At 42.4% G+C, this 14,160-nt stretch overlaps 1 protein-coding gene across 1 annotated transcript in view; it reads right to left on the bottom strand.

Moving 5' to 3' along the window:
• The window catches only part of ARHGAP35 (Rho GTPase activating protein 35), a 50,077-nt gene that overhangs the window by 2,597 nt on the left and 33,320 nt on the right, over nucleotides 1-14,160 (bottom strand). Inside the window, exons 5-6 of the mRNA XM_056539075.1 lie at nucleotides 10,170-10,301; nucleotides 1,952-2,057 (exon numbers count right to left, since the gene is read on the bottom strand). Coding sequence (XP_056395050.1) covers nucleotides 1,952-2,057; nucleotides 10,170-10,301 — 238 coding nt within the window. The remainder of the gene's footprint in view (nucleotides 1-1,951; nucleotides 2,058-10,169; nucleotides 10,302-14,160) is intronic.

Here is a 14,160-nt window from a genome sequence, read left to right as displayed (position 1 = left end):
AAGGAGTGCGCGGCCCAGACAGAGACACAAGGAGTGCGTGGTCCAGACAGAGACACACACAAGGAGCGCGACCCAGACAGAAACACACACAAGAAGCGTGCGACCCAGACAGAGACACAAGGAGTGCACGGCCCAGACAGAAACACACACAAGAAGCGTGCGACCCAGACAGAGACACAAGGAGTGCGCGGCCCAGACAGAGACACAAACAAGGAGCGCAACCCAGACAGACACACACACAAGGTTCGCGACCCAGACAGAAACACACACAAGAAGCGTGCGACCCAGACAGAGACACAAGGAGTGCGCGGCCCAGACAGAAACACACACAAGAAGCGTGCGACCCAGACAGAGACACAAGGAGTGCGCGGCCCAGACAGAGACACAAACAAGGAGCGCAACCCAGACAGACACACACACAAGGTTCGCGACCCAGACAGAAACACACACAAGAAGCGTGCGACCCAGACAGAGACACAAGGAGTGCACGGCCCAGACACAGACACACACAAGGAGCGCGACCCACACAGAGACAAAAACAAGGTTCGCGACCCAGACAGAAACACACACAAGAAGCGCGCGGCCCAGACAGAGACACAAGGAGCGCGCGGCCCAGACAGAGAAACCCAAGGAGCGTGCGGCCCAGAGACAAACAGAAGGAGCGCGCGGCCCAGACAGAGACAAACAGAAGGAGCGCACGGCCCAGACAGAGACAAACAGAAGGAGTGCGCGGCCCAGACAGAGACACAAGGAGTGCGCGGCCCAGACAGAGACACAAGGAGTGCGCGGCCCAGACAGAGACACAAGGAGTGCGCGGCCCAGACAGAGACACAAGGAGTGCGCGGCCCAGACAGAGACACAAGGAGTGCGCGGCCCAGACAGACACAGACAAGGAGCGTGTGGTCCAGACAGAGACACACACAAGGAGCGCGACCCAGACAGAAACACACACAAGAAGCGTGCGACCCAGACAGAGACACACACAAGGAGCGCGACCCAGACAGAAACACACACAAGAAGCGTGCGACCCAGACAGAGACACAAGGAGTGCACGGCCCAGACAGAAACACACACACAAGAAGCGTGCGACCCAGACAGAGACACAAGGAGTGCGCGGCCCAGACAGAGACACAAACAAGGAGCGCAACCCAGACAGAGACACACACAAGGAGCGCGACCCAGACAGAAACACACACAAGAAGCGTGCGACCCAGACAGAGACACACACAAGGAGCGCGACCCAGACAGAAACACACACAAGAAGCGTGCGACCCAGACAGAGACACAAGGAGTGCACGGCCCAGACAGAAACACACACAAGAAGCGTGCGACCCAGACAGAGACACAAGGAGTGCGCGGCCCAGACAGAGACACAAACAAGGAGCGCAACCCAGACAGACACACACACAAGGTTCGCGACCCAGACAGAAACACACACAAGAAGCGTGCGACCCAGACAGAGACACAAGGAGTGCGCGGCCCAGACAGACACACACACAAGGAGCGCACGGCCCAGACAGACACACACACAAGGAGCGCGCGGCCCAGACAGACACACACACTGGTGGCCCAGACTGAGGCACAAACAAGGAGCGCGCGGCCCAGACAGAGAAACCCAAGGAGCGCGCGGCCCAGACAGAGAAACCCAAGGAGCGCGCGGCCCAGACAGAGAAACCCAAGGAGCGCGCGGCCCAGACAGAGAAACCCAAGGAGCGCGCGGCCCAGACAGAGAAACCCAAGGAGCGCGCGGCCCAGACAGAGAAACCCAAGGAGCGCGCGGCCCAGACAGAGACAAACAGAAGGAGCGCACGGCCCAGACAGAGACAAACAGAAGGAGCGCGCGGCCCAGACAGAGACAAACAGAAGGAGCGCACGGCACAGACCGAGACAAACAGAAGGAGCGCACGGCTCAGACAGAGACACAGCATGCACAGACACACACAGCACTGACCTGTTCAGGTGAGAGATGACGTATTTTAAGATCTCGTGGTTTTCCTTGGGCAGCTTCTTTAAGAGTTCCTTCATTGCCTGAAGCTTCTGCTCTAGGTCATTGATTTCTACAAAAACCAAAATATAAGACGTGACCTGAGAGAAGATACTGGGGGACACATTCAATTCAAAAACTTTATATTTAAACAGCTTGGACATTTGCGCACGTGGTGATGCCACATATGTTTATTTTTATTTACAGTGGGATAGGGGGGTGGTTTCAATTTTTATTGGGGAGGGTTAATCATATTACATTTTTGAAAATGATTCTTTCATGGTTTTTTCTCCACACAGGGGAATATTACATTCAATCATTGGACATACCTGTATACTCAGAGCGCTGATCAGTGTTATCGGTGGTCCAAGTATACAGACTACCTGTATACTCAGAGCACTGATCAGTGTTATCGGTGGTCCAAGTATACAGACTACCTGTATACTCAGAGCGCTGATCAGTGTTATCGGTGGTCCAAGTATACAGACTACCTGTATACTCAGAGCGCTGATCAGTGTTATCGGTGGTCCAAGTATACAGACTACCTGTATACTCAGAGCGCTGATCAGTGTTATCGGTGGTCCAAGTATACAGACTACCTGTATACTCAGAGCGCTGATCAGTGTTATCGGTGGTCCAAGTATACAGACTACCTGTATACTCAGAGCACTGATCAGTGTTATCGGTGGTCCAAGTATACAGACTACCTGTATACTCAGAGCACTGATCAGTGTTATCGGTGGTCCAAGTATACAGACTACCTGTATACTCAGAGCGCTGATCAGTGTTATCGGTGGTCCAAGTATACAGACTACCTGTATACTCAGAGCGCTGATCAGACAGCATGGAGGAGGGTAAATGACCTTTGGCTGTAATCCAAGCTGATTGGGACCCTGCAATTTCCCCATGGTGGTCCAGATCAGCACCCTGGCTGCTTAAAGGGGTACTGCGGTGGAGAACTTTTATTTTTTATTTTATTTTTATTTTTTAAATCAACTGGTGCCAGAAAGTTAAACAGATTTGTAAATGACTTCTATTAACCCCTTAAGGACCAGGCCATTTTATACCTTAAGGACCGGAGCGTTTTTTGCAATTCTGACCACTGTCACTTTAAACATTAATAACTCTGGAATGCTTTTAGTTATCATTCTGATTCCGAGATTGTTTTTTCGTGACATATTCTACTTTAACTTAGTGGTAAAATTTTATGGTAACTTGCATCCTTTCTTGGTGAAAAATCCCAAAATTTGATGAAAAAAATGAAAATTTTGCATTTTTCTAACTTTGAAGCTCTCTGCTTGTAAGGAAAATGGATATTCAAAATATATTTTTTGGGGGTTCACATATACAATATGTCTACTTTATGTTTGCATCATAAAATTTATGAGTTTTTACTTTTGGAAGACACCATAGGGCTTCAAAGTTCAGTAGCAATTTGGAAATTTTTCACAAAATTTTCAAACTCACTATTTTTCAGGGACCAGTTCAGTTTTGAAGTGGATTTGAAGGGTCTTCATATTAGAAATACCCCATAAAAGACCCCATTATAAAAACTACACCCCCTAAAGTATTCAAAAAAACATTCAGTAAGTGTATTAACCCTTTAGGTGTTTCACAGGAATAGCAGCAAAGTGAAGGAGAAAATTCAAAATCTTCATTTTTTACACTCGCATGTTCTTGTAGACCCAATTTTTGAATTTTTGCAAGGGATAAAAAGGAAAAAATTTTTACTTATATTTGAAACCCAATTTCTCTCGAGTAAGCACATACCTCATATGTCTATGTTAATTGTTCGGCGGGCGCAGTAGAGGGCTCAGAAGGGAAGGAGCGACAAATGGTTTTTGGGGGGCATGCCGCATTTAGGAAGCCCCTTTGGTGCCAGGACAGCAAAAAAAAAACACATGGCATACCATTTTGGAAACTAGACCCCTCAGGGAACGTAACAAGGGGTAAAGTGAACCTTAATACCCTACAGGTGATTCACGACTTTTGCATATGTAAAAAAAATATATTTTTTTTTTACCTAAAATGCTTGGTTTCCCAAAAATTTTACATTTTTAAAAAGGGTAATAGCAGAAAATACCCCCCAAAATTTGAAGCCCAATTTCTCCCGATACAGAAAACACCTCGCATGGGGGTGAAAAGTGCTCTGCTGGTGCACTACAGGTCTCAGAAGAGAAGGAGTCACATTTGGCTTTTTGAAAGCAAATTTTGCTCTGGGGGCATGCCGCATTTAGGAAGCCCCTATGGTGCCAGAACAGCAAAAAAAAAAACACATGGCATACCATTTTGGAAACTAGACCCCTCGGGGAACGTAACAAGGGGTAATGTGAACCTTAATACCCTACAGGTGTTTCACGACTTTTGCATATGTAAAAAAATATATATATTTTTTTACCTAAAATGCTTGGTTTCCCAAAATTTTTACAATTTTAAAAAGGGTAATAGCAGAAAATACCCCCCAAAATTTGAAGCCCAATTTCTCCCGATTCAGAAAACACCCCATATGGGTGTGAAAAGTGCTCTGCTGGCGCACTACAGGTCTCAGAAGAGAAGGAGTCACATTTGGCTTTTTGAAAGTGAATTTTGCTCTGGGGGCATGCCGCATTTAGGAAGCCCCTATGGTGCCAGGACAGCAAAAAAAAAACACATGGCATACCATTTTGGAAACTAGACCCCTCGGGGAACGTAACAAGGGGTAATGTGAACCTTAATACCCTACAGGTGTTTCACGACTTTTGCATATGTAAAAAAATATATTTTTTTTTTACCTAAAATGCTTGGTTTCCCAAAATTTTTACAATTTTAAAAAGGGTAATAGCAGAAAATACCCCCCAAAATTTGAAGCCCAATTTCTCCCGATTCAGAAAACACCCCATATGGGTGTGAAAAGTGCTCTGCTGGCGCACTACAGGTCTCAGAAGAGAAGGAGTCACATTTGGCTTTTTGAAAGCGAATTTTGCTCTGGGGGCATGCCGCATTTAGGAAGCCCCTATGGTGCCAGGACAGCAAAAAAAAAAAACACATGGCATACCATTTTGGAAACTAGACCCCTCGGGGAACGTAACAAGGGGTAATTTGAACCTTAATACCCTACAGGTGTTTCACGACTTTTGCATATGTAAAAAAATATATATTTTTTTTACCTAAAATGCTTGTTTTCCCAAAAATTTTACATTTTTTAAAAAGGTAATAGCAGAAAATACCCCCCAAAATTTGAAGCCCAATTTCTCCCGAGTACGGCGATACCCCATATGTGGCCCTAAACTGTTGCCTTGAAATACGACAGGGCTCCAAAGTGAGAGCGCCATGCGCATTTGAGGCCTAAATTAGGGACTTGCATAGGGGTGGACATAGGGGTATTCTACGCCAGTGATTCCCAAACAGGGTGCCTCCAGCTGTTGTAAAACTCCCAGCATGCCTGGACAGTCAACGGCTATCTGGCAATACTGGGAGTAGTTGTTTTGCAACAGCTGGAGGCTCCGTTTTGGAAACAGTGGCGTACCAGACGTTTTTCATTTTTATTGGGGAGGGGGGTTGTATAGGGGTATGTGTATATGTAGTGTTTTTTACTTTTTATTTTATTTTGTGTTAGTGTAGTGTAGTGTTTTTAGGGTACAGTCGCACGGGCGGGGGGTTCACAGTAGTTTCTCGCTGGCAGTTTGAGCTACGGCAGAAAATTTGACGCAGCTCAAACTTGCAGCCGGATACTTACTGTAATCCTCCGCCCATGTGAGTGTACCCTGTACGTTCACATTGGGGGGGAACATCCAGCTGTTGCAAAACTACAACTCCCAGCATGTACGGTCTATCAGTGCATGCTGGGAGTTGTAGTTTTGCAACCGCTGGAGGCTCCGTTCTGGAAACAGTGGCGTACCAGACGTTTTTCATTTTTATTGGGGAGGGGAGGGGGGCTGTGTAGGGGTATGTGTATATGTAGTGTTTTTTACTTTTTATTTTATTGTGTGTTAGTGTAGTGTAGTGTTTTTAGGGTACAGTCGCACGGGCGGGGGGTTCACAGTAGTTTCTCGCTGGCAGTTTGAGCTGCGGCAGAAATTTTGCCGTACCTCAAACTTGCAGCCGGATACTAACTGTAATCCTCCGCCCGTGTGAGTGTACCCTGTACGTTCACATTGGGGGGGGGAACATCCAGCTGTTGCAAAACTACAACTCCCAGCATGTACGGTTTATCAGTGCATGCTGGGAGTTGTAGTTTTGCAACAGCTGGAGGCACACTGGTTGTGAAACACCGAGTTTGGTAACAAACTCAGTGTTTTGCAACCAGTGTGCCTTCAGCTGTTGCAAAAGCTACAACCCCCAGCATGTACGGACAGCGGAAGGGCATGCTGGGTGTTGTAGTTATGCAACAGATGGAGGCATACTACTTTGGCTGGGGATGCTGGGGATTGTAGTTATGCAACAGCTGGAGACACACTGGTTTACTACTTAACTCAGTGTGCCTTCAGCTGTTGCAAAACTACAACTCTCAGCAGTCACCGACAGCCAACGGGCATGCTGGGAGTTGTAGTTATGCAACCACCAGATGCACCACTACAACTCCCAGCATGCACTTTAGCTGATTGTGCAAGCTGGGAGTTGTAGTTACACAACAGCTGAAGGTACACTTTTCCATAGAAAGAATGTGCCTCCAGCTGTTGCAAAACTACAAGTCCCAGCATGCCCATAAGGGCATGCTGGGAGTTGTGGTGGTCTGCCTCCTGCTGTTGCATAACTACAGCTCCCAGCATGCCCTTTTTGCATGCTGGGAGCTGTTGCTAAGCAACAGCAGGAGGCTGTCACTCACCTCCAACGATCCAGCAGCACAGGTCAGTCCCTCGTCGTCTCCGCCGCCGCTCCTGGGGCCCCGATCCCAACAGGGACGCCGGGGATCGGGGTCCCCAGCACCAGGGGTCGTCTTCCCGCACCCGCTCACGTCCTCCGGAAGAGGGGCGGAGCGGGTTGCGGGAGTGACACCCGCAGCAGGCGCCCTGATTGGTCGGCCGGTAATCCGGCCGACGAATCAGGGCGATCGTGAGGTGGCACCAGTGCCACCTCACCCCTGCTGGCTCTGGCTGTTCGTGGCCGTCTCTGACGGCCCCGATCAGCCAATAATTCCGGGTCACCGGGTCACTGGAGACCCGATTGACCCGGAATCCGCCGCAGATCGCTGGACTGAATTGTCCAGCGATCTGCGGCCATCGCCGACATGGGGGGTCATAATGACCCCCCTGGGCGATATGCCCCGATGCCTGCTGAACGATTTCAGCAGGCATCGGGGACCGGCTCCGCTCCAGATGGTTGCGGGGGGCCGGTAAAACACATGACGTTCTCATACGTCATGTGTCCTTAAGGACTCGGAAATGGAGACGTATGAGAACGTCATGTGTCCTTAAGGGGTTAAAGGGGTTCTCCGGTGCTTACACATTTTCCCCTATCCAAAGGATAGGGGAGAAGATGCCTGATCATCACGCCCCCTCCCGTAGGCTTGCATTGAGGAGCGGAGGCGTGACGTCACCCGCCGCCGGCCCGGTGGTCGCCTGTAATCAGTCCCGGAGTGAACACGCTTCAGGGACTGATTACAAACGGGGTGCCGCGTGCATGATCCCGGGGGTCCCCAGCGGCGGGACTCCCGTGATCAGGCATCTTATCCCCTATCCTTTGGATAGGGGAAAAGATGTGTAAGCACCGGAGAACCCCTTTGAAGTACAGTCCAGTACTTATTAGCTGCTGAATACTACAGAGGAAATTATTTTCTTTTTGGAACACAGTGCTCTCTGCTGACATCTCTGTCCATTTTAGGAACTGTCCAGAGCAGCATATGTTTTCTATGGGGATTTTCTCCTACTCTGGACAGTTCTTAAAATGGACAGAGATGTCAGCAGAGAGCACTGTGATCGTGATGTCAGCAGAGAGCTCTGTGTTCCAAAAAGCAAAGAATTTCCTCTGTAGTATTCAACAGCTAATAAGTACTGGAAGGATTAAGATTTTTAATAGAAGTAATTTACAAATCTGTTTAACTTTCTGGCACCAGTTGATAAAAAAATAAAAAATAAAAAAAATAAACATTTAAAAAAAAAAAAGGATTTCCACCAGAGTACTCCTTTAAAGCAGCCATTTCACACAGTCTCTGAAGTGAGCGCTGCTTCTGCACTCAAAAGATTTCTAAGACGATGTTTAGCCGTAACGTATTTTTGCCTATGACATAACTATACATCACAGGGCAGGAATGGGTTAAATGACAGTAACCAGTCTATGCATAACCATACACCCAAACATGACACCAGAAATGGTTGATAACAATGGCTGATAAAGAGTTAACAGCAAATCGTCTTGCCTGTTCTCTCAGTGCAGGGCGCCAACTAGTGGCGAGACTGAGAACTACGCAACTACTACACTGCTGGAATAATGTGAGTACTTCACACGACTATATCAGACGACTGGAGGGGACTCGCCATGGAGACCCCGACCGATCAAAACTTTTGACATGTTTAAAGCTTAAATTAAATGAAAATAAAGCTTTAAGATAGATCTCCAGCGAAAATTAAAGGGGTACTCCTGTGGAAAACTTATTTTTAAATCAACTGGTGCAAGAAAGTGAAACAGATTTGTAAATGACTTCTATTAAAAAATCTTAATCCTTCCAGTACTTTTTATTGGCTGTATACTCTTCTGTCATGAGCACAGTGCTCTCTGCTGACCTCTGCTGTCCATTTTAGGAACTGTCCAGAGCAGGAGAAAATCCCCATAGCAAACATATGCTGCTCTGGACAGTTCCTAAAATGGACAGCAGAGGTCAGCAGAGAGCACTGTGCTCGTGACAGAAGAGAAATCCCAAAAAGAAAAGCATTTCCTCTGTAGTATACAGGCCCAAAAAATACAGGAAGGATTAAGATTATTTAATAGAATTTACCAGTTGATTAAAAAAAAAAAAAAAAAAAAAAAGTTTTCCATGGGACTACCCCTTTAAAGGGGTACTCCGGTGAAAACCTTTTTTCTTTTAAATCAACTGGTGGCAGAAAGTTAAACATATTTGTAAATTACTTCTATTAAAAAATCTTAATCCTTCCAGTACTTATTAGCTGCTGAATGCTACAGAGGAAATTCCTTTCCTTTTGGAACACTGATGATATCACGATCACAGAGCTCTCTGCTGACATCTCTGTCCATTTTAGCAACCGTGCATAGCAGATGTATGCTAAGGGCAGCATGGTGGCTCAGTGGTTAGCACTGCTGCCTTGCAGTGCTGGGGACTTGGGTTCAAATCCCACTAAGGACAACAATAAATAAAGCGTTATTATTATTATAATAACATCAACAGAGAGAACTGTGCTCGTGATGTCATCAGAGAGAATTCCAAAAAGAAAAGAATTTCCTCTGTAGTATTCAGCAGCTAATAAGTACAGGAAGGATTAAGATTTTTTTTAATAGAAGTAATTTACAAATATGTTTAACTTTCTGCCACCAGTTGATTTAAAAAAAAAAAAATTTTCACCGGAGTACCCCTTTAAATCCCCTAGTCTACTAGAAGACGACACACGCTCTTTACTGAGTACCGAGCCCGTCCTGGAGATCATGGGGGACCCCAGTGGTCGGACCTCCTGTGATCAGCTACTTATTCCCTATCCTGTGGATAGGGCAGTGTTTCCCAACCAGGGTACCTCCAGCTGTTGCAAAACTACAACTCCCAGCATGCCCGGACAGCCTTTGGCTGTCCGGGCATGCTGGGAGTTGTAGTTTTGAAACAGCTGGAGGCACCCTGGTTGGGAAACGCTGGCTTATACAGTACACTGCAATTTTATAGTAATGCAGTGAACTGTTAAATTGGCATTCTTCCGTTTACACAGCACAGTGTACCCCATGACTGCATTGCGTGGGTGACTATAACCCTGACGGGCAACTATCAGGCAACCATCTAAAATTTCACAGTCGCCAATGACTGCAGCATTTAAAGGGTTAAATGACCAGCAGAGTGATCATTGATGGTGGGTGTGGCTACTGGCACCCACTGTATATGAAGTGGATGTCGCTAAGGGGTTAAAAGACAAGACAGCAGATTCTGCAGTGACGGAGGGATCGTCCTCGTGCAGAATTTGCAGTCGTCACCAGTTTCACCAGGATGGAGTCTCCAATGCTTCACTACTAGAAGGAAAGATAAATCCACGAGTACGTGCGCACGGTCACTTACTGTAGGCGTCCACCAGCTCAGACTGTAAAGTATACGGCACCAAAGGGTCCGGCAGCTCCGCAAAGAAACTCTTCAAGGCTCCGGCCACCGTGTTTACTGTGAAATCCTTCTCTGCCAAGTCCAGGCTGTGATCTGTGAAGGGCACAAATGTCAAGAGAGGAGACCAGAGCAGCATCATTATATTATCACCATCATCATCATTATATCACTATTATCACCAACATCATCATTATATCACTATTATCACCAACATCATCATTATATTATCACTATTATCACCAACATCATCATTATATCACTATTATCACCAACATCATCATTATATCACTATTATCACCAACATCATCATTATATCACTATTATCACCAACATCATCATTATATCACTATCATCACCAACATCATCATTATATCACTATTATCACCAACATCATCATTATATCACTATTATCACCAACATCATCATCATTGTCACTATTATCACCAACATCATCATTATATCACTATTATCACCAACATCATCATTATATCACTATTATCACCAACATCATCATTATATCACTATCATCACCAACATCATCATTATATCACTATTATCACCAACATCATCATTATATCACTATTATCACCAACATCATCATCATTGTCACTATTATCACCAACATCATCATTATATCACTATTATCACCAACATCATCATTATATCACTATTATCACCAACATCATCATTATATCACTATTATCACCAACATCATCATCATTGTCACTATTATCACCAACATCATCATTATATCACTATTATCACCAACATCATCATTATATCACTATTATCACCAACATCATCATTATATCACTATTATCACCAACATCATCATTATATCACTATTATCACCAACATCATCATTATATCACTATTATCACCAACATCATCATTATATCACTATTATCACCAACATCATCATTATATCACTATTATCACCAACATCATCATTATATCACTATTATCACCATCATCATCATTATATCACTATTATCACCAACATCATCATTATATCATTATTATCACCGACATCATCATTATATCACTATTATCACCGACATCATCATTATATCACTATCATCACCAACATCATCATCATTGTCACTATTATCACCAACATCATCATTATATCACTATTATCACCAACATCATCATTATATCACTATTATCACCAACATCATCATTATTGTCACTATTATCACCAACATCATCATTATATCACTATTATCACCAACATCATCATTATATAACTATTATCACCAACATCATCATCATTGTCACTATTATCACCAACATCATCATTATATCACTATTATCACCATCATCATCATTATATCACTATTATCACCAACATCATCATTATATTATCACTATTATCACCATCATCATCATTATATTATCACTATTATCACCATCATCATCATTATATCACTATTATCACCAACATCATCATTATATCACTATTATCACCAACATCATCATTATATTATCACTATTATCACCAACATCATCATTATATCACTATTATCACCAACATCATCATTATATCACTATTATCACCAACATCATCATTATATCACTATTATCACCAACATCATCATTATATTATCACTATTATCACCAACATCATTATTATATCATTATTATCACCAATATCATCATTATATCACTATTATCACCAACATCATCATTATATCATTATTATCACCAATATCATCATTATATCACTATTATCACCATCATCATCATCATCATTATATCACTATTATCACCATCATCATCATCATTATATCACTATTATCACCAACATCATCATTATATCACTATTATCACCAACATCATTATTATATCACTATTATCACCAACATCATCATTATATCACTATTATCACCAACATCATCATTATTATCACCAATATCATCATTATATCACTATTATCACCAACATCATCATTATATCACTATTATCACCAACATCATCATTATTATCACCAATATCATCATTATATCACTATTATCACCAACATCATCATTATATCACTATTATCACCAACATCATCATTATATCACTATTATCACCAACATCATCATTATCATCACCAATATCATCATTATATCACTATTATCACCAACATCATCATTATATTATCACTATTATCACCAACATCATCATTATATCACTATTATCACCAATATCATCATTATATCATTATTATCACCGACATCATCATTATATCACTATTATCACCAACATCATCATTATATAACTATTATCACCAACATCATCATTATATCACTATTATCACCATCATCATCATCATCATCATTATATCACTATTATCACCAACATCATCATTATATCACTATTATCACCAACATCATCATTATATCACTATTATCACCAACATCATCATTATATCACTATTATCACCAACATCATCATTATATCACTATTATCACCAACATCATCATTATATCACTATTATCACCAACATCATCATCATTGTCACTATTATCACCAACATCATCATTATATTATCACTATTATCACCAACATCATCATTATATCACTATTATCACCAACATCATCATTATATCACTATTATCACCAACATCATCATTATATCATTATTATCACCGACATCATCATTATATTATCACTATTATCACCAACATCATCATTATATCACTATTATCACCAACATCATTATATCACTATTATCACCAACATCATCATCATTGTCACTATTATCACCAACATCATCATTATATCACTATTATCACCAACATCATCATTATATCATTATTATCACCGACATCATCATTATATCACTATCATCACCAACATCATCATTATATCACTATTATCACCAACATCATCATTATATCATTATTATCACCGACATCATCATTATATCACTATTATCACCGACATCATCATTATATCACTATCATCACCAACATCATCATTATATCACTATTATCACCAACATCATCATTATATCACTATTATCACCAACATCATCATTATATCATTATTATCACCGACATAATCATTATATCACTATCATCACCAACATCATCATTATATCACTATTATCACCAACATCATCATTATATCACTATTATCACCAACATCATCATTATATCACTATTATCACCAACATCATCATTATATTATCACTATTATCACCATCATCATCATTATATTATCACTATTATCACCATCATCATCATTATATCACTATTATCACCAACATCATCATTATATCACTATTATCACCATCATCATCATTATATCACTATTATCACCAACATCATCATTATATTATCACTATTATCACCAACATCATCATTATATTATCACTATTATCACCAACATCATCATTATATTATCACTATTATCACCAATATCATCATTATATCACTATTATCACCAACATCATCATTATATCACTATTATCACCAACATCATCATTATATCACTATTATCACCAACATCATCATTATATCACTATTATCACCAACATCATCATTATATCACTATTATCACCATCATCATCATTATATCACTATTACCACCGACAATATTAATATAACACCATAACATTATCATGATCCGCCTCTCCCATAGTGGTACATGGAGGGGGCACGTCAGCCGCGGCCCCGTACAGAAGATTACAGGGGGTCTCAGTGCTCAGACACTTATCCCCTTATCCTGCTGATAGGAAATAAGTGTCTACGGCTGCCGATCTCCTTTACAGTGCGTTCACACACTAGTACTAGCAGCGGGTTTCCCGCTGCGAGTTACGCAACCATTGATTTAAATGGGTCCACAGACAGTCCGCAATAGTGTCAGATTTGCGGACTGTCTGCAGACCCATTCAAATGAAGGAATAGCGCTGCTAGTAATAACGTGTGAACGCCCCCTTAAGGTCATTATCACCATCAGG

This window comes from Hyla sarda, chromosome 9 (genome assembly GCF_029499605.1).
Source record: "Hyla sarda isolate aHylSar1 chromosome 9, aHylSar1.hap1, whole genome shotgun sequence".
Lineage (NCBI taxonomy): Eukaryota > Metazoa > Chordata > Amphibia > Anura > Hylidae > Hyla > Hyla sarda.
Note: the sequence above shows the minus strand (reverse complement) of the source record. Positions and strands in the feature narration are given on the sequence as shown.